At 39.3% G+C, this 19409-nt stretch overlaps 1 protein-coding gene across 1 annotated transcript in view; it reads left to right on the forward strand.

Moving 5' to 3' along the window:
- Positions 1–19409, forward strand: part of UST (uronyl 2-sulfotransferase) — a gene marked incomplete at its 5' end in the record, with an annotated part of 130291 nt that overhangs the window by 90428 nt on the left and 20454 nt on the right. The window contains 2 exon segments of the mRNA XM_083374639.1: positions 12206–12303; positions 13747–13904. Coding sequence (XP_083230765.1) covers positions 12206–12303; positions 13747–13904 — 256 coding nt within the window.

Here is a 19409-nt window from a genome sequence, read left to right on the forward strand (position 1 = left end):
CCATTCTAGCTTCCATATCTTGAAGTCTTTGTTCATTTTTGACTAATTGCTGTTGAATCCCTTCAAATTTATCATCTATCGCTTGGATTTTCCCCTTTAATTCACCAGTGTCGTTTCTTATTTGGCCTATTTCTCTCTTCATCTCCTCGTGGTTTTTGGCCATTGCCTCGTGTAGGTTTTGCAAAAGGGCATGTAAATCTTTAAAGGAATTCGAGTTAGATCTTTCCCTTTGCAGCATATCCTCTATAGATTTCTGATTGGAGGGACTTGAGGCCATCCCCTGTCCCTGTGCTGCTGCCTTTTTGCCAGCACTAGGCTTAGTTGCTCCCGAGATACTTGTCATGTTTCCCCAATTTTAACAGCGTTTTATCAATGTATAATACCCTGAGTCTTATATAAACCTTTTAACTCTATGACAAAAGATATATAAAACAGTTACCACCAGATACTTATTACCAACTAAGCAATTTATATAATAGAATTCTATAGTATGAATATAATCAAAGTCACGTTCTTCTTCTTTTCCCCCCCCCCCCGTTTCCGGCGCAGAAATTGGCACCTTTTCCGTCTTCCTCTGCTGTCAAAGACCAGTAGGTGTCCCACTAAACAAACCTCCAGTTACTAAATTGCTATATCAAATGGCCGCCCGTGACAAGTAGAGTAGAATTTCAAAAGTTTCAAAAGTTCACAAATTCAAATTCAGGCTCCAACTGGTACAGAATGCAGCCGCGAGAGTTGTATCGGGGGTTTCCCGATACTCCCGTGTTACACCTTTGCTCCGCGAGCTGCATTGGTTGCCAGTTGTCTTCCGGGTGAGGTTCAAGGTGTTGGTAATGACCTACAAAGCCCTCCATGGCATGGGTCCAGAATACCTTGGGGAGCACCTGCAGCCGGCGTCAACTTCCCTCCGCCCAGTACGCTCCCACAGAGAGGGCCTCCTCAGGGTGCCGCCGGTCAAAGAATGCCGACTGGTGACCCCCAGGGGGAGAGCGTTCTCTGTGGGTGCACCGGATTTATGGAACCATCTTCCGGTAGAGCTCCGGATGGCGCCCGATCTCCGCTCCTTCCGGCGCGACCTTAAAACCCATCTCTTTAAAGAAGCGGACCTGGCCTGATGGGATGGGGTGGGATTTTTATTATGACTTCAATTTTAAATTTGTATTATTATGGGCATTGTTTAATCATGTTTTAATAATTTTAATTTTTGTATCTGATTTTTATGTATTGCCCTGTTAACCGCCCTGAGTCTCTTGAGAGAAGGGCGGTATATAAATTAAATTAATAAAATAAATAAATAAAATAAATAACTATGAGTCAGTTGCCAAGCCTCCGAATTTTTATCATGTGACCATGGGGATGCCCCGATGGCTGTAAATGTGAAAAACAGTCATAAATCACTTTTTTCAGTGCCATTGTAACTTTGAACAGTCACTAAACAAACTGTTGTAAGTCAAGGACTACCTGTAATTATAAAATCTTCAAGTCTGGCTGCATTTTCCTTTCCCTCCCTTTTATATGCTCTCTACATTTAATTTAATTTTAATTTAATAATATTTCTATACCGCCCTTCTCCCTGAGGACTCAGGGCGGTTCACAGGGCAAAAGTAGAATACAAAATACATGGGGCTGCCCTTGAGGACCACTCGGAGGCTCCAACTGGTACAGAATGCAGCCGCGAGAGTTGTGTTGGGAGTCTCCCGATACTCCCATGTTACACCTCTGCTCCGTGAGCTGCATTGGTTACCAGTTGTCTTCCGGGTGAGATTCAAGGTACTGGTAATGGTGTTTAAGGCCCTACATGGCATGGGTCCGGAGTACCTTAGGGAGTACCTGCTGCCGGCATCAACTTCCCTCCGCCCTGTGCGCTCCCACAGAGAGGGCCTCCTCAGGGTGCCACCGATCAGAGAATGTCGATTGGTGGCCCCCAGGGGGAGGTCCTTCTCTGTGGGCGCCCCGGAGCTATGGAATCGGTTGCCAGTTGAGCTCCGGATGGCGCCCGACCTTCGCTCCTTCCGTCGCGATCTGAAGACACACTTATTTGAACAAGCCGGCCTGGCCTGATGGGGGATGGGTTGGGTTTTTATTGTCATTTTTAATATATGTATTTATTGTTTTTAGTTGGGCATATGCTTAATTCTTTTTAACTTTTGTATTTTTGTATCTTTTATATGTCTGCCCTGTTCACCGCCCTGAGTCCTTCGGGAGAAGGGCGGTATATAAATAAAATTATTATTTATTATTTATTTATTATTATTTATATCCCAGGGTGCCTGTCTGCTTTCTCTTTGCTGTGGGCTCAAAGCATTCTCTAACACCCATCGTTCTCTTAATGGTCTCTGCCTAGATTATCCAAGGTCATCCCTATAGCTCCCTATAGCTTCAGAGTGTGTGAGAGTTCTCCTCTCTGAAATGTCCCTCCCCCTTTCAGACCAAAAAACTAGGGAGGGTTCCTCCTGAGGCATTTGCCATTCCCTCATTGCTTCTGAGGTCTCAGCTGCCTCTTTGCTTACCATTGCCTACTCTGTGGCTTTTTCTTCAGTATCCCAAGGTCGTTCCCATATATATACCATTACAGACCAGCGTTGGATATAATATAGAAGTGCTGGACAGGAGATTTAAAAGGTGCAGGGTGGTTTAGGATGTGTGTGATTATAGAAAGAGTAGAGTCAGCAACCTTTCAAGCACATACCGTATTCAAAATCTAAATAGCCATCTCAGAAAAGAAACCTATATAACTCTTGAGAAATATGTGCAAACATAACACCAGTGCCGAGAGCCAAAAGAGTTTGTGATCTTCTGAATGCTTGATAATGTACACTTCAGGGTAGTGAACACAGAACTATTTTTCATTCGCTTACTTATTTTTTACTGAAGTATGAATTGAAATGTTTATGCAAATTATTTGAAACAGCTTTTTTTAATGTGAACATGCAAACAATATATTAAGCACTTTTCAAACTGTTGTGTCTTTTTTCCAGGCTTTTGCAGCTGTTTCATAACTGCTTCTGCTTTCTTACTAGTGAAACAAAGTATATGCACACATGTAGAGCATCTGTGCAAACCAGAGAAAAAGTTGCAGGTTTTTTAGTGATTTGAAGAGAGGTGCTATATATGTGCTCAGTCTTGTGTATTGCAAAGCGTTTCTTTCAAAAGCCTTAATTTGCCTTTTGGAATAAATAACTGAACCGATCAGTTCACTAAACTGATAGGCAGTTCACTCTCATTATTTGGGCTTATTTCTTGGTTTTGGTTTAGAGGGAAATTATTACTTCTGTAGCTGACATTGCTTGCTACTAGTTGTCTCAATCACTAATTTTGACATTTATGTCACTGTTCACCGCCCTGAGTCCTTAGGGAGAAGGGCGGTATACAAATCAAATAAATAAATAAATAATATTGTATTCATTTTATTCTACACCTTTAAAACTTGAGACATACAATGGGTGCTTGAGAGTAGCATCTAAAGTTAATAAATGAAAATTTTGCCCCTCTTCCCTTCACTCCATATTTTTAAGGTAACAACTTGCCAGCCCTTTTATACATGTTTTAATATAATTTTGATTGAAGCCTGTAACAAGAAGATAAAAATTAATGCAGGCTAATATGAAGTAAGAAAGAAAAACAAAAAGAAATAAATCAAAGAAGTAAAAAGTGCAGAAAAAGAAATACAGTTGAAGAAAAATAGAAAAGAAAGATGAAGGATGTAAAAAAGAGACTTCCCCAATATCCTTCACTCCACTTATAAGTACAAATTTATTGTAACCTCTCTCTCTTACAACATATTACTTTTTTCTATAATCTATCCTGTCTAATCATCAAAATCACATTTTTTTTTCATTTTTATATAAAAGTTCCATAATAGGCTTCCAATCACCAATAAACGTAGATGTCTTTTCTCTAATCGAAAACTGACTCTGATCTAGTCAGTTTATCCATTTCAGCAAAATCCATCAGCTTCACCAACCATCCCTCCAGTGTAGCTAATGTTGAATCTTTCCATCTCTGGGCATATACTAGTAATCTTGCTTTTGTTATTTGATTCCCTGGCTCCTTTCATACATGTAACAAACCAGAAAGTTTATAGTTTTCCTTCACAATAGTGAACAGCACTTGAGGACTATTAGATTGAGGAAATTTTGGTTGACTTTCCAGCTTTTATTTCCTATTTTGAGAAAAAGAGCAGCAAAATATAGTTGTGTGATGATGAAACAAAATGATGAAAACACGAAAAATGTTAAATACATACTTATCTCAGATGACAGATTTAGCTGTTTGATAAGTTGCTTAAAGAGAAAAATACCACAAGTTGTTTTTAAATCTATAGATTAAGGTAGCTGTAATCAGTACATCTGAAAGCCACAATTAAACACTATCTCAAACACACAACTCTGAACTACACTATTATAAGCGGATCAGATGTTTGAAATCACTCCACATCATCCTTAGCAACAAGCTTCAGAATGCTCTAGAATATGAAATTGCTGGTGACAAAAGAGAAAGGCAGAATGGGTGACTTAGTCACAGGATATTCTTACACAATATTTTTCTCAAAACATTTTCCAATTCAGAAAGTTTATGTGGCTGTATACTAAATAAAAAGCATATGAGGAAAAAAAGATATATGTCAGTTTGTAAAAATAGTCAATATCCTAATTGACAGAATGGACCAATACTGTATTCTAATGCGTCACATATTGATATGTACTATATGGGAGGCGGTGGCTCAGTGGGTTAGGACGCTGAGCTTGTCGATCAGAAGGTCGGCAGTTTGGCAGGTCGAATCCCGAGTGCCGCGTAACAGAGTGAGCGCCTGTTACTTGTCCCAGCTTCTGCCAACCTAGCAGTTCGAAAGCACGTAAAAATGCAAGTAGAAAAATAGGGACCACTACGGTGGGAAGGTAACAGCGTTCCATGTGCCTTTGGCATCTAATCATGCCGGCCACATGACCACGGAGACGTCCTCGGACAAACGCTGGCTCTTCGGCTTTGAAACGGAGATGAGCGCCGGCCCCTAGAGTTGGAAATGACTAGCACGCATGTGCGGGGGAACCTTTACCTGTTTATATGGGAGGCAATGTGGTATAGTGGTTATGGTGTTGGACTAACACTGGTGAGACCCATGTTCAGATCCTCCCTTGGCTATGGAAACTCAACAGGTAGGGGCAATTCACTGTCTCTTAGCCTACCTCACAGGGTTCTTTTATAAGGTTAACAGTGTAAGTGTAAGTTGGTTTGTGCTCCTGGAGTAAGAACAATGTAAATCTGACATTGATAACAATGACATTGATACTTTTATCCTGAGCTGCTCACCAATAATAGTTTTTTTGGCTGTTATGGTTTGTGTGTAAGGGCTGCCATGTTCTTGTTTTCTTTATTAATTTATCCTGGCACTCTAACACTGAAAATTCAATTTCCCCAAATCTTTAACGAATCTCCTCATTGCTTACATGCCACAGCATTACAGGTTGTGAGTTGTAACACAATTGCAGCAAGAATTTCAGTTGTTAAGCAAGGCAGTTAAGGGCGTTGAGCCTGATTTTATTTGCCATGGTTGTTAAAAGAATCACTGCGGTTGTTAAACGAATGACAGGGTTGTTAAGTGAATCTGACTTCTCTCATTGTCTTTGCTTGTGAGAAGCCAGCTGGGAATATCAGAAATGGTGGGTCCCATGACCCCAGAACACTGCAACTATTGTAAATACAGGCCAGTGGCCAAGCACCCAATTTCTGATCATGTGACTGGGAATGCTGCCATGGTTGTAAATGTAAGGACCAGTCATAAGTCACTTTTTCAGTGCTGTTGTAACTACAAATGGTTTCTAAATGAATGGTTGTAAGTCAAGGACAGCCTGTAGAAGAGAGTGGAAGGAAAGGGAGTTGGATGGAGAGACCTCCAAGGCTCCCTTCCAACTCTGTTATTCTGTTAAGGGTAAAAAGGTAAAGGTTCCCCTGCACATGCGTGCTAGTCGTGTCTGACTCTAGGGGCCGGTGCTCATCTCCGTTTCAAAGCTGAAGAGCCAGCCCTTATCTGAGGACGTCTCTGTGGTCATGTGGCCGGCATGACTAGACGCCAAAGGCACACGGAACGCTGTTACCTTCCCACCGTAGTGGTCCCTACTTGCATTTTTACGTGCTTTTGAACTGCTAGGTTGGCAGAAGCTGGGACGAGTAACAGGCGCTCACTCTGTTACGCGGCACTCGGGATTCGACCCGCCAAACTGCCGACCTTCTGATCGACAAGCTCAGCGTCCTAACCCACTGAGCCACCGCATCCCTTATTCTGTTACTGTGGAGTAATTCAGATATATAGTTTATTTAACTTCCATTAATTCTAGCGACTGACAAGCATTTCCAGATTAAAATTTAATGTCAAGAATTTTATATTTTAAAAATTGTTGATTGTCATTTAGAAAATATAGCAATATTACTGTTACACCTAGTTAATTGTTATGGCTTCATTCTATTGGCAGCTTAATTAATAGGGCAAATCGCCTTCCATTTTTAACATTTTTCATCATTTGTCATGGATAGGTTACATTCAAGGATGTAGCAATAGTTCTTAAAAAATTTAATGCCAATAGTTTTTTTACTTCCTACACAAGGTTTTTTTCCAGTATGAAATATTTGAGAAAGGAAGATAAAAGAGAAGTAGCAAAGTGTCTTAGGATAAGTTTTCTTAAAGCAGAAACTTTGTTCCACTGTAATAAATGAAAGAAATGATAAGGTGATTTGGAGAGCATTATATCTTTACATCTTTTGTATAAACTCAGGTAACTATCCTTTTTATAAAAGGCTATTGATTTTGTAAATATACATATATTTTTTCTGCATGAATGGAAGAAATTTAAAAACTATGGCTCTCTTTTTTTAAAAGGATTTTTAAATAATGACGCATGGAAATTTTTTTGACTGAATAACATGGTGAAAAGCTCTACATTTGCAAGAAAATTTCACCACTCTGCAATGAGATTATTATATGCTCAAAAGTAGAAAGACCCTACCCCCAATGGAATAATACCTAGTGAAGATGACGGAACTTGCAGAATTGCAAACTCTGTTCCGTGATTAGAGAGAAGACAAGATTTATGTTTATTGCTGACTCAGAATCCCTTTTAGACCTTTTTGCATGAATAGAAAAAAATGTTATTATGTTTTTGATGTTTAGCAAAAATAGTTAATAGAAAAAAGAGAGCTTTTTGGTAACCTTGCAATAAAAGTTAATTTTGTAATTGTACTTAATATTTGCTGTGAAGAAAATCAGAAGCTACTTCTTTCTTTTCATTCTTTCTTTTTGCCTTTTTTGTTTTTGTCTTTTTTCTTATTTTCTTTATAACTAGTTATTTAGTTTTAAATTTCTATTCAAAACTCTTTTAATAAAAAAATATGTAAAAAAGAAAGATTACCAGTGATTAGTTTTGAACATTGATTTACCACCCTGATATTCCCCATTTGGTTTTCTGTTGCTTCTATCAGTTGACATCTTCATCAGCTTTATTAATAATTATTTATGAAGAAAAGGGACTTATTTAATAAATAGTTGCGATATTATAAAAAACAGTCTTAATTTTTTGAGAATATTTGTTAATTTTATTTTTTCTTATCAGCCAATGTTTATCAGTGTTTTCAAATAACCTAAATTGTTTTAGGTTGGGGTAAAATTAATCCAGTTTGAAAGGATTTGCATAAGGAGCACTATGGGAACCATTAAATATGTAATATATTTGCTTAGTCCCAGACACGGGACAAATCTTATTTCCTGTTTCAGCCTAGCCCACAGGTCTGCAGCCTGCGGCTCCGGAGCCGCATGCGGCTCTTTCAGCCGTCTCCTGCGGCTCCCGGTCCTCTGCCATGTGCAGTCCAAAAAAAGAAAAAGAAAAAAAGTGGGACTAAAAAAGTTCAACCAATCAATTCAAATATGCAGGGTAGGTGCGTATCTCGCCTTGGTTCCACTCTTCAGCCAAACCCTGTTCTGCGCATGCGCGCATGTACGTGCATGCGCACACATTTTTTGCGGCTCCCAGTTTTTCCTTTTGTGGGGGAACCGGTTCCGAGTGGCTGTTTCACTGTTTCAGGTTGCTGACCTCTGGCCTAGCCCAAGGCCATCTACAGGCAGTAGCCACAGCAGTGGCAGCTCATATTTGTGTAAATTTTTTGGCTTGCTAACAAAGAATAAAGGGAGACTGATATGATCATTTCAAACTTATTTGTTCTCATGGTTGAAAAAAAATTTACACACAAACACACACACACACACACACACACATATATATAAAAATTTAATATACAGATTTGGTGTGATAAAACTATTATAGCTGTATAAAAATCAGAAAATTTTATCATTATATATTTTAAAATTGAAACTGAGCTTAAAAAGAAGGAAAAACTGCTACCTAAGAAAGGACAGTTGGAAGACTTATCATCTGATTGATAAAATGATAAAATGTCCTTTTAACAATCTCAAATCCAGTTAATCCTTCTAAGAGAGCCTTTTGCGAAACTGTCATATTTTTGGCCAAAATTTTGGTTTTCTGTATATTAACTTTAAATCCAGAAACCTTCCCGTATTGTGTTATTATCTCCATCAGGTCCACAACAGAGTTCTCTGGCTGGGTCACTGTAACAACCAGATCATCTGCAAATGCTCTCAATCTATAATCCTGATCTCTAATTTGTATCCCCTTAATTTTTTCCGAATTCCGTATTTTAACCAATAATATCTCTAATGTTAACACAAATAACAAGGGCGATAACGGACACCCTTGCCTTGTGCCCTTCTCAATATTACATGCTTCTGTCAGACTATTATTAACTATAATTCGGGCAGTTTGTTTTTGATATAATGCCCTAATCGGTTGTAAAAATTTTTCCCCAAAATCCATTTTGTCTAAAACTTTCATCAAGAATTGCCAATTCAATTGATCAAAAGCTTTTTCAGCATCTAGAAAAATTAGCGCCGCAGGGATCTGGTTGTTCCTTTCCAAAAACTCTAACACATCAACTATATGCCTCACATTATTTTTCATTTGCCTACCACTAATAAACCCCGTTTGGTCCCCATGAATCACCTGTTGCAGAACCCTCATCAGTCTATTAGCCAAAACCTTAGCAAATATCTTGTAATCTGTATTTAAAAGCGATATCGGTCTATAATTTTTAACTTGAGTAGCATCTTGGTCTTCCTTCGGAATCAAAGAAATAAAAGCTGTTCTCCAAGACGGTGGCACCTTTCCCCCCCCTCTGGATTGTCTGGAACAGTTCCTTTAATGGTTTCATCATCTCTAATTGTAAATTTTTGGGTTAAATATTTGGGGGTGCTTTTAGTAAGGTAAAGTTTCCCCCACACATGTGTGCTAGTCGTTTCCAACTCTAGGGGCCGGTGCTCATCTCCGTTTCAAAGCCGAAGAGCCAGCGCTTGTCCGAGGACATCTCCATGGTCATGTGGCCGGCATGACTAGACGCCAAAGGCGCACGGAACGCTGTTACCTTCCCACCGTAGTGGTCCCTATTTTTCTACTTGCATTTTTACGTGCTTTCGAACTGCTAGGTTGGCAGAAGCTGGGACGAGTAACAGGCGCTCACTCTGTTATGCGGCACTCGGGATTCGACCCGCCAAACTGCCGACCTTCCGATCGACAAGCTCAGCGTCCTAACCCACTGAGCCACCGCGTCAGTGCTTTTGTCGCCCTCTAATACAAAGTTATATAAAAATAATTATGAAAAATTATGGGGGAAAATTCAAAAAGAATTGGAGAGTTGGGAAAAATTGCAATTGTCTTTGTTGGGACGGATCGCAGCAGTGAAAATGAATGTCCTGCCTAAATTTTTATTTTTATTTCAAATGATACCGATTCTTAAGAAAGATTCTAATTTGGAGGAATGGCAGCGAGGTATCAATAAATTTGTTTGGGCAGGGAAAAGGCCACGAGTTAAACTTAAGATTATGCAGGATACTCGTGAGAGAGGTGGTCTTAAAATGCCCAATCTTAAACTATATTATGAAGCTGCTGCGTTAGTAGGAATAAGTGATTGGATTAATTTGACACAAGAGAGATTATTAAATCTTGAGGGCCACGACTTGTTGTTTGGCTGGCATGCATATTTGTTGTATGACAAGAAGGTAGACAACGTGTTTAGAGTGCATATTTTAAGACAGGCATTGTTGAGAGTTTGGAAGAAGTATAGACATAAGATAGATTGTAAGATACCACTGTGGGCAATTCCAAAACACGCAATAGAAAATATACATGCTGGATTCAAACATGATGTGACTACGTACAAGGAGATCCTAAGCTTGGAAAGAAATGTTTGGTGTTTGAAATCATATAGCCTCTTGCGAGAAGAGAAGGTTGTTCAAAATTGGTTTCAATATACTCAGTTACGGGCCAGGTGGAAAGAAGACCAGAAAAATGGTTTTACAATGACTGATGAAAATTTGATAAAGCAAATCAGAAATCAGGGACCAGCACATATTAAACGGATATATCTTGCGTTGATAGAGATTGATTCAGAAACTGAACTTGTTAAGGATTGTATGATAAAATGGGCCCAAAATATCCAGGAAGTTATTACAATGGACACGTGGGAAAAGATTTGGGTGAGGAATGTAAAATTTACACAAGCTCAAAATCTAAGAGAATTTTTACAAAATGTTTTATAGATGGCATTTAGATCCTAAAAAGCTTGCAAGTATGTATCCGAATTATCAGCCTAAATGTTGGAGGTGCGGTGATGAAGACGCAACATATTTTCACATATGGTGGACTTGTAAAAAGGTTAAAGCCTTTTGGATAAAAGTCTGGTGGAACATGCAGAAGATTTTTAAACAGAGGATAAAGTTTTGCCCGCAACTTTTTTTGTTGGGAATAATTACAGATGCTACAGTTGTGGACACTAAGCTGATGTTGAATTTAATTACGGCAACAAGACTTTTGATAGGTCAGTACTGGAAGAAAGAGGAACTGCCGACCATAGAAGAGTGGACTTTAAAGGTTTCCGACCTGGCTGAGATGGCGAAGATTTTGGCCTATTTGAAAGATCACTCGCAAGAACGCTATATTATGGAATGGAGAAAATGGATTGAGTTTATCCAGAACAAGTATAGGGTTAAGAAATTTCATGTAGCATTTGAATAAGTCTTCTTTCTTTTTTTCTTTTTCTATTTTGGTTTTTCTATATATATTTAATATTACTAAGGTTTGTTTTATCCTATATAAGCTAGAGAGTGATGGATTTTAGAGTTTATGGTTGTTAGTATATGGTTGTTTATGATTGTTTTTTTTATATATACCTTGTATTTAGCTCTGGGAAGTCGGGGGGAGGGGGGGAGGGGGGCGAGGTAGGGGGGGAGGGAGAAGGGAGGGGGGGGGATTTTTAAAGAAAAAATTGTATGCTAAAACTTTTCAATAAAAAAAAAGATAAAATGATAAAATGTCATTTCTCCATCAGCAGGCAAGGAATTCTTTTGAAATAATGTTTCTGGAAACAGCTAAGATAAAATACATTGCTGTAAATGCAATATAATGATATCTTTTAATTACTTAACCAGACTGAAGTAAATACCCTGTGAAATAGTATGCTTTAAGTGCACATTTGTAGGACCATTAGCTTAGTGATATTTCTGAACTTTCCAGTTTCAGAACGCATATGAAACATTAGAATATACAATATTTCAAATGCATTGATTGAATAATATTCCAGACACTACTGTAAAAACATTTTCCTCTATCTCATTTTTTTAATATATCTCCAAATTTATTCAGCATGCAGAGTACCCCTGAAGATTTATCGTGCATGTAAACACCATGCCAAATGCTTTATATATTGATAAAGAATATTTGTAGCTCAGGATTGCAATGAGGGGTCTTTGGTGCTGTCTGAGCTTGATTTTTTTTATGCAGCTGTTTCATGATACACTGGTATATAATGTATACACACACACACACACACACACACCCCACACACCATATATAATTTAATATTTTTTTCAAGCAGTTATTATTGCTTAAAAACATTTTTAAAAAACCTGAAATGCAACTGTGAGCTGCAGAAGCTTCTCTCAGTCAAGAAGGTTTAGCTGTTTTAATAAAAAATACAAAATGCTTTTAGTGTATATTTACGCAGTATTTGTTTGGATTACTTTATTCAAACCACTCACTTTAAAGGGTTTTTTTTATTCATTTCCTTCTATTCTTCCCCTCCCTTTTAGGATATTAATGTATGTATTCTTGAGAACTATCCTGAATGTTCCAATCCCAGGTTATTTTATATTATTCCATATTTTTGTGGACAGCATCCAAGATGCAGGTAATTTACAAACTTACCTTTTCTTCTAGCTTTTGTCTCCTTAAAGTTTTTCTCACTGTTCAGGGAATCTACAACGGGTTAAGATTTAAAAGATTCAGCACCAACATTCTAACCAAAGTCACAAACATGTAATCTGAAGGACACTGAATTTCAGGTTGTCATCTGACTGCATACTACAGCAGAGGTCCCCAGCCTTTTGGGCACCAGGGACCGGTTCTGTGGAGAGAGGTTTTTGCACGGACAGGAGGGTGCATGGTTTTGCGTGCTGCTTGCATCTTGCAAATAGTGCTTTGCTTGTTTATGCAGACTGGTTGCTGGCATGCAGCGGCCCTGTACTGGTCCACGGACCAGGAGTTGGGGACCCCTGTACTACAGTACAGGTAATCCTAGATCAGGGGTAGGCAACCTCAGCTCTTTTATGACTCATGGACTTCAACTCCCAGAATTCCTGAGTCAGCTGGCTCAGGAATTCTGGAGTTGAAGTCCATGAGTCATAAAAGAGCCGAGGTTGCCTACCCCTGTCCTAGACTTACAACCACAATTGAACCTAAAATTTCTGTTGCTAAGTGAAACATTTGTTAAGTCAGTTTGCCCCCATTTTATGACCTTTCTTGCCACACTTGTTAAGTGAATCACTGAAGTTTTTAAATTAGTGAAATTGTTTTTAAGTGAATCTGGCTTCCCCATTGACTTTACTTGTCAGAGGGTCTCAGAAAGTGATCAGTTGACCCCAGGACATTACAACTGTCATAAATATGAGTCGGTTGCCACGTGTCTGAATTTTGATCATGTGACTATGGTGTGTGTGTGCTGCAATGGTCCTAAGTGTGAAAACAGGTCATAAATCACTTTTTAGTGCCATTTTAACTTTGAATGGTCACTAAACAAACTGTTGTAAATTGAGCACTACCTGTAGTGTATTTTTTTTAGAAAAAGCACAAATAGCTAATAGAAGTAAGTTCGACTTCTTTCCTTATTCAAAAGCCTCTTAAGATTGACAGTCTTCAACTTTTCATTGCAGCCTGTTCTTAGATGAAACAAAATGTCAGAGAACTCATTACTTGCGTATTTCACTTAGCAAAATAGCTGGACTGGCTTTGTTACTTTGAATGGCTGAATGTAATGATATTATACTGGCCCTGTAGGCACCCTTCTCCAATGCACAGTCCCAATGTTTTAGACGTGGCTAATGAGAATAATAGTCCAGTGATTGGAGCTATACTGTAATACAAATCATTTGGAGTGCGTATGTTATGAAAAGTTGCCTATAGTGTATATCAGCATCTCAAAAAGCTAATTACAAGGTACTTTAGAACATTCTAATAAATATGGCTCTGAAGCCTTTATAGTTATCATTAAAATGACTGTTGTTTCATATGTGGTGATTTATATTCTAGTAGACTGTGTGTTCAGTTTGAAGAATATTGTTAACTTTTTTTTAAGGGAACCTGGTGAATGGGCCCTCGAAAGAGCAAAAATGAATGTGAATGAAAATTTCCTCCTTGTGGGCATTCTGGAAGAATTAGAGGATGTGCTGCTTTTATTAGAAAGATTTTTACCTCATTATTTCAAGGATGTACTCAGCATCTACAAAAACCCAGGTAACTCACTTGATTGTACATCAGCAGGGCTTTTTTTGTCATAGGACGCTCAGAATGGAGTTCCGGCACCTTTTTTGGATGGAACCTTGTAGGGTAAGCAAGGCAGGTTGTATGACATGTGTGAGTTCCGGCACCTTTTTCTTTTACAAAAAAAGCACTGTACATCAGTAATTGTTTTTTATGGTTCAGAATAAATGCTGCTGCTCTACTTTATCTCTCCATTTATTAATTTAGGAAATCTATTTATTTGTCATATAGGTCAGTCATTTTATGAAAGGTATATAATTATCGTTATCAGACTGTACTTGTTTATTGTGTGCTAGTTAGATTAGTAAAAATTTATTGGTTAGATTTTCTATCTTTCCCAGGAGTTCAAGACCATGTAGGTCTTCTCTAGTCTTCCCCACATTGATAACTCTGAGTTTGGGCTGAAAGATAGTGAGTGCCCAAGGATACTCAATGAGTTTCCGTAGCTAAGAACAGACATAAATCTGACTCTCCTTTGTTCTAAACAAATACTTTAACTAGTATATATATTTTTGGCACTCTGATATTCTTAATAGGCTACAGTGGGACATCAACAACCTAGCCTCTTGTTTTTATGTAAATAACTTTGAGGTTGACTAATCCTTGTCAGAATAAGGAAGTGGCTGAAGTCATGGTCATTTGTAAAAAGTGTTCTCTTTTAGTTGTTAGTCTTTCAAACTTGTTACAAAAAAGGGTACACAAGAAAGAACCAAGATAAGCTCCAGACTGATATCCAGCTGAAGGGTCAGGACTGACTCGGTACCATCTAACTTTCTTCTGTTGCTGAAAGAAGAATATAGCCCGAGCCTACAAAGACGAAGTGAGGAAAGCTAAGGCTCAAAATGAACTAAGGCTTGCGACCAAAGTCAAAAATAACAAAAACTTCTTTCAACATGTAAAAAACAAGAAAAAGGTGAAGGAAATGATTGGTCCATTAGTGGGTGAAAGTGGCAAGAAGGTGACAAGCAACAGAGAGAAAGCAGAACTCTTTAACTCGTTTTTTGCATCTGTCTAGACAAGGAAAAAACAGACCAACCTATCAAAAACAGTGCCATAGAAAACAGAATAAAAACACAAGTTAAGATAGGCAAGAAAATGGTAAGTGAGCACCTGTCCAGCCTAGACGAGTTCAAATCACCAGGACCAGATGGATTACACCCCAAGGTTCTCAAGGAACTGGCAGATGTGATCTCAGAAGCACTGAACTATATTTTTCAAAGAGCCTGGAGCACTGGGCAACTACCAGAGGACTGGAAAAGAGCTGATGTAGTTCCCATCTTCAAAAAAGGGAAAAAAATGGATCCAGGAACTTACAAACCTATCAGCCTGACCTCAATACCTGGGAAGATTCTGGAAAAGATAATCAAACAATGAATCAGTGAGCATCTAGAGGCAAACAAAATCATTACTAAAAGCCAACATGGGTTTGTCAAAAACAGATCATGCCAGACAAATCTTATTACATTCTTTGACCAAGTGACAAAATTAGTGGACCAGAGGAATGCTGTGGATATAATTTACTTGGACTTCAGTAAGGCATTTGATAAAGTAGATCACAACCTACTACTTGATAAGATAGAAAAATGTGGGTTAGATAGCATCACCACCAGATGGATTCATAACTGGCTGACTGGCCGTACTCAGCATCTGGTCCTCAATGGAACCACATCTAGCCTTGGTGGAGCAGTGGACTAATGCCTCCTTAAGTAACACCAGCTGCCTGCAATTAGTGCAGGTTCGCATCCCACCAGGCTCAAGGTTGACTCAGCCTTCCATCCTTCCGAGGTAGGTAAAATGAGGACCCAGATTGTTGGGGGCAATTAAGCTGACTTTGTAATAATGCCGCTTGGGGTGTGTGTGTGAAAGCCCTAACAAGCAGGCATATACATAGAATGAAGGCTACTGCTAAGCTTGTAAGCCACCCTGAGTCTTCGGAGAAGGGCGGGATATAAATGGAATTAAAATTAAATTAAATTAAATCTACATGGAGGGAAGTATGTAGTGGGGTGCCCCAGGGCTCTGTTCTGGGCCCAGTGCTCTTCAACATCTTCATCAATGATTTGGACGAAGGGATAAATGGGGAACTCATCAAATTTGCAGACGACACCAAGCTGGCAGGAATAGCCAATACTCCAGAAGATAGGCTTAAAATACAGGAGGATCTGGACAGACTTGAACACTGGGCGCTATCTAACAAAATGAAATTCAATGGTGAAAAAAGTGAGGTTCTACATTTAGGCAGGAAAAATCAAATGCACAGGTATAGTATAGGTGGTACCTTGCTCGATAGTAGTAACTGTGAGAGGGATCTCGGAGTCCTAGTGAACAATCACTTAAATATGATCCAGCAGTGTGCTGCAGCTTCCAAAAAAGCCAACACAGTGCTAGGCTGCATTAACAGAGGGATAGAATCAAGATCCCGTGAAGTATTAATACCACTTTACCATGCCTTGGTAAGGCCACACTTAGAATACTGCATCCAGTTTTGGTCACGATGATGTAAAAAAGATGTTGAGACTCTGGAAAGAGTACAGAGAAGAGCAACAAAGATGATTGGGGGACTGGAGGCTAAAACATATAAGGAACGGTTGCTGGAATTGGGTATGTCTAGTTTAATGAAGAGAAGGGCTAGGGGTGACATGATAGCAGTGTACCAGTGTCTCAGGGGTTGCCACAAAGAAGAGGGAGTCAAGCTATTCTCCAAAGCGCCTGAAAACAGGACAAGAAGCAACGGATGGAAACTAATCAAAGAGAAGCAACCTAGAACTAAGGAGAAACTTCCTGACAGTTAGAACAATTAACCAGTGGAACAACGTGCCACCAGAAGCTGTGAATGCTCCAACACTGGAAGTTTTTAAGAAGAGACTGGGCAGCCATTTGGCTGAAATGGTATAGGGTTTCCTGCCTGAGCAGCTGGTTGGACTAGATGACCTCCAAGGTCCCTTCCAAATTTACTATTATGATTATATAGAATACAATTTCTCCACCACCAAAATGAGGTAGATTGAGATGATGAAAATAGGATGACTGCTTAATTCCCTCCAGGGAGTTTCCATGGCTGAAGATAAATTTGGACTTTTCCTAAATCAATTATTTAACTACTATGCCAATCTGGCTTTCTAGATTCTAGTGCATAAGTCAGTCCTTTTAAAAAAAATAGGTTCAACACTGAAAGGGGAAATTGAAAGAAACTAAATTAGGACAATAGTCTGTAATAGCATATACATATATACAGTATAATTAACTTAAGAATACCCAACTGACTTGGACTGATTTCAAGTAAGGAAAGCATGGGTTAGTTTTTGGAATAAAAGCCGACTGGAGGTGTCATGGATGATGGTTAGATGGTGAATTTGAAGGAAAGCATTTCAGAATTGACAAAGCCCTTCCGTAATATTGCGAAGAAAACCAAATGGATGCATCACCAGAACCTAAACTTAATTCAAGAATGTCCTTTATATGTTTTGGGGCTAAATATTTATTTATATATTTAAAATATAAAATGCATGCTTAAAGAATAGTTTCTCCTCTGAAATACTTTGGAATTCTTTTCGATGTAAGAAACCGAACAGTATTTTTCTTTTAGCTTAAATGTCTTGCAGTTAAATGTTTTCCCACATAAGGTTTGAAAATCAGATTTCATGGACGACAAAGAATTACAAAGCTCTTTTTTCAAAAGTTCATCTTATATAATAGGTCCTATTGTGGTCCTTTTTTGACATAATTGTTAAGTGAATCACTGCAGATGTTAAGTTAGTAACGTGGTTGTTAAGTGAATCTGGCTTCCTTGCTGACTTTGCTTGTCAGAAGGTCGCAAAAGGTCACATGAGCCTGAAACACTGAAACCTTCATAAATACATCCTGTTGACCTGGACTTACAGAGAAGAGCAACAAAGATGATGAGGGGACTGGAGGCTGAAACATATAGGGAACGGTTGCTGGAATTGGGTATGTCTAGTTTAATGAAGAGAAGGATGAAGGGTGATATGATAGCAGTGTTCCAATATCTCAGGGGCTGCCACAAAGAAGAGGGAGTCAAGCTATTCTCCAAAGCACCTGAAGTCAGGACAAGAAGCAACGGATGGAAACTAGTCAAGGAGAGAAGCAACCTAGAACTAAGGAGAAACTTCCTGACGGTTAGAACAATTAACCAGTGGAACAACCTGCCTCCAGAAGCGGTGAATGCTCCAACACTGGAAGTTTTTAAGAAGAGACTGGACAGCATTTGTCCGAAATGGTATAGGGTTTCCTGCCTCAGAAGGGGGTTGGACTAGATGACCTCCAAGGTCCCTTCCATCATCATCATCATCATCATCATCATTATTATTATTATTATTATTATTATTATTATTATTATTATTATTATTATTATTTAGGGGACAGTCCCCTCTATCTCTGGCCACTTGCAGAACCAGGAATGCAAGGTCATAAAAGGACAGCAAAGGAAACACCCAATATCCTAACCCACCCTGGAACATATGGTGTCTTAGGGAAACACCTAAACCACCCAAAAGGGAACATATGGTGTTGCTGGGGAAACACCCAAAAGGGAATGTGCCAACCTTAAAGGGTGAAGTCTTTATCTTTTGTGTGTCAGTTTTGCTGGGTGAATTGCCTATGTAATCAAAGAAGATATAAAAATAAGGCTTTTCTGATATCTGGGGCTTTTTCTCTCTTTTAAAGAAGCCAGTCTTTGTTCAGCTGAATAAAAACCATGAAGCTTGAAGGCAGCTTCTGGTTTCCTGTATTTTTTTTCCAAGCAAAACCTCAGAACCTACACAGCAGTGCCAATTGTGAAGCATCCAAGTTTTGATCATGTGACCATGGCGATGCTGCAACAGTCATAAGTGTGAAAAATGGTCATTAATCACTTTTTTTCAGTGCCATTCAGTGACGTAGCGTGGGTTGTCAGCACCCGGGGCAAGGCAAGTAATTTGCGCCCCCTAACCCGCTGGGCGGCCACTGCACTGTCCCTCCCCCAAATAGTCCCTCGCTCTCCGCACCGCACCGCACGCCTGGCACCTCCCCTCCACAGTGGGCGGCGACCCGGCGGCTCGGATCTGATTCGCACAGCCAACACTGCAGTGAGAGAGAGTGAGTGAGCCAGGCAGGGGCAGAGAGCTGCGAGTGCGAGCGCGCCCCCCCCAGATGTTGTGCCCGGTGCGGCCGGCCCTCCCTGCACCCCCCACGCTACGCCACTGGTGCCATTGGGACTTCAAATGATCGCTACACGAGAACTACTTGTATTTATAGAATTCTATTGATCCTATTCGTAGTAGCTTGATTTGGCCAGAAGGTGGCACTACATTTCTTCTTTTCTTTTACAGTTATAAAATAGACCCTTAAAAAGCCAACACTCTGCATCCAATTTGCACTCTGCATTGTCAGATTTTATATTTTGTCAAGAAAAAAATGAGGGAATACAAATTTTGCCGTCCTTCCTTCAGAATATGTAAGAATCAAAATTATCTATAGAGT

This window comes from Vipera ursinii, assembly GCF_947247035.1.
Source record: "Vipera ursinii genome assembly, chromosome: 1".
NCBI lineage: Eukaryota > Metazoa > Chordata > Lepidosauria > Squamata > Viperidae > Vipera > Vipera ursinii.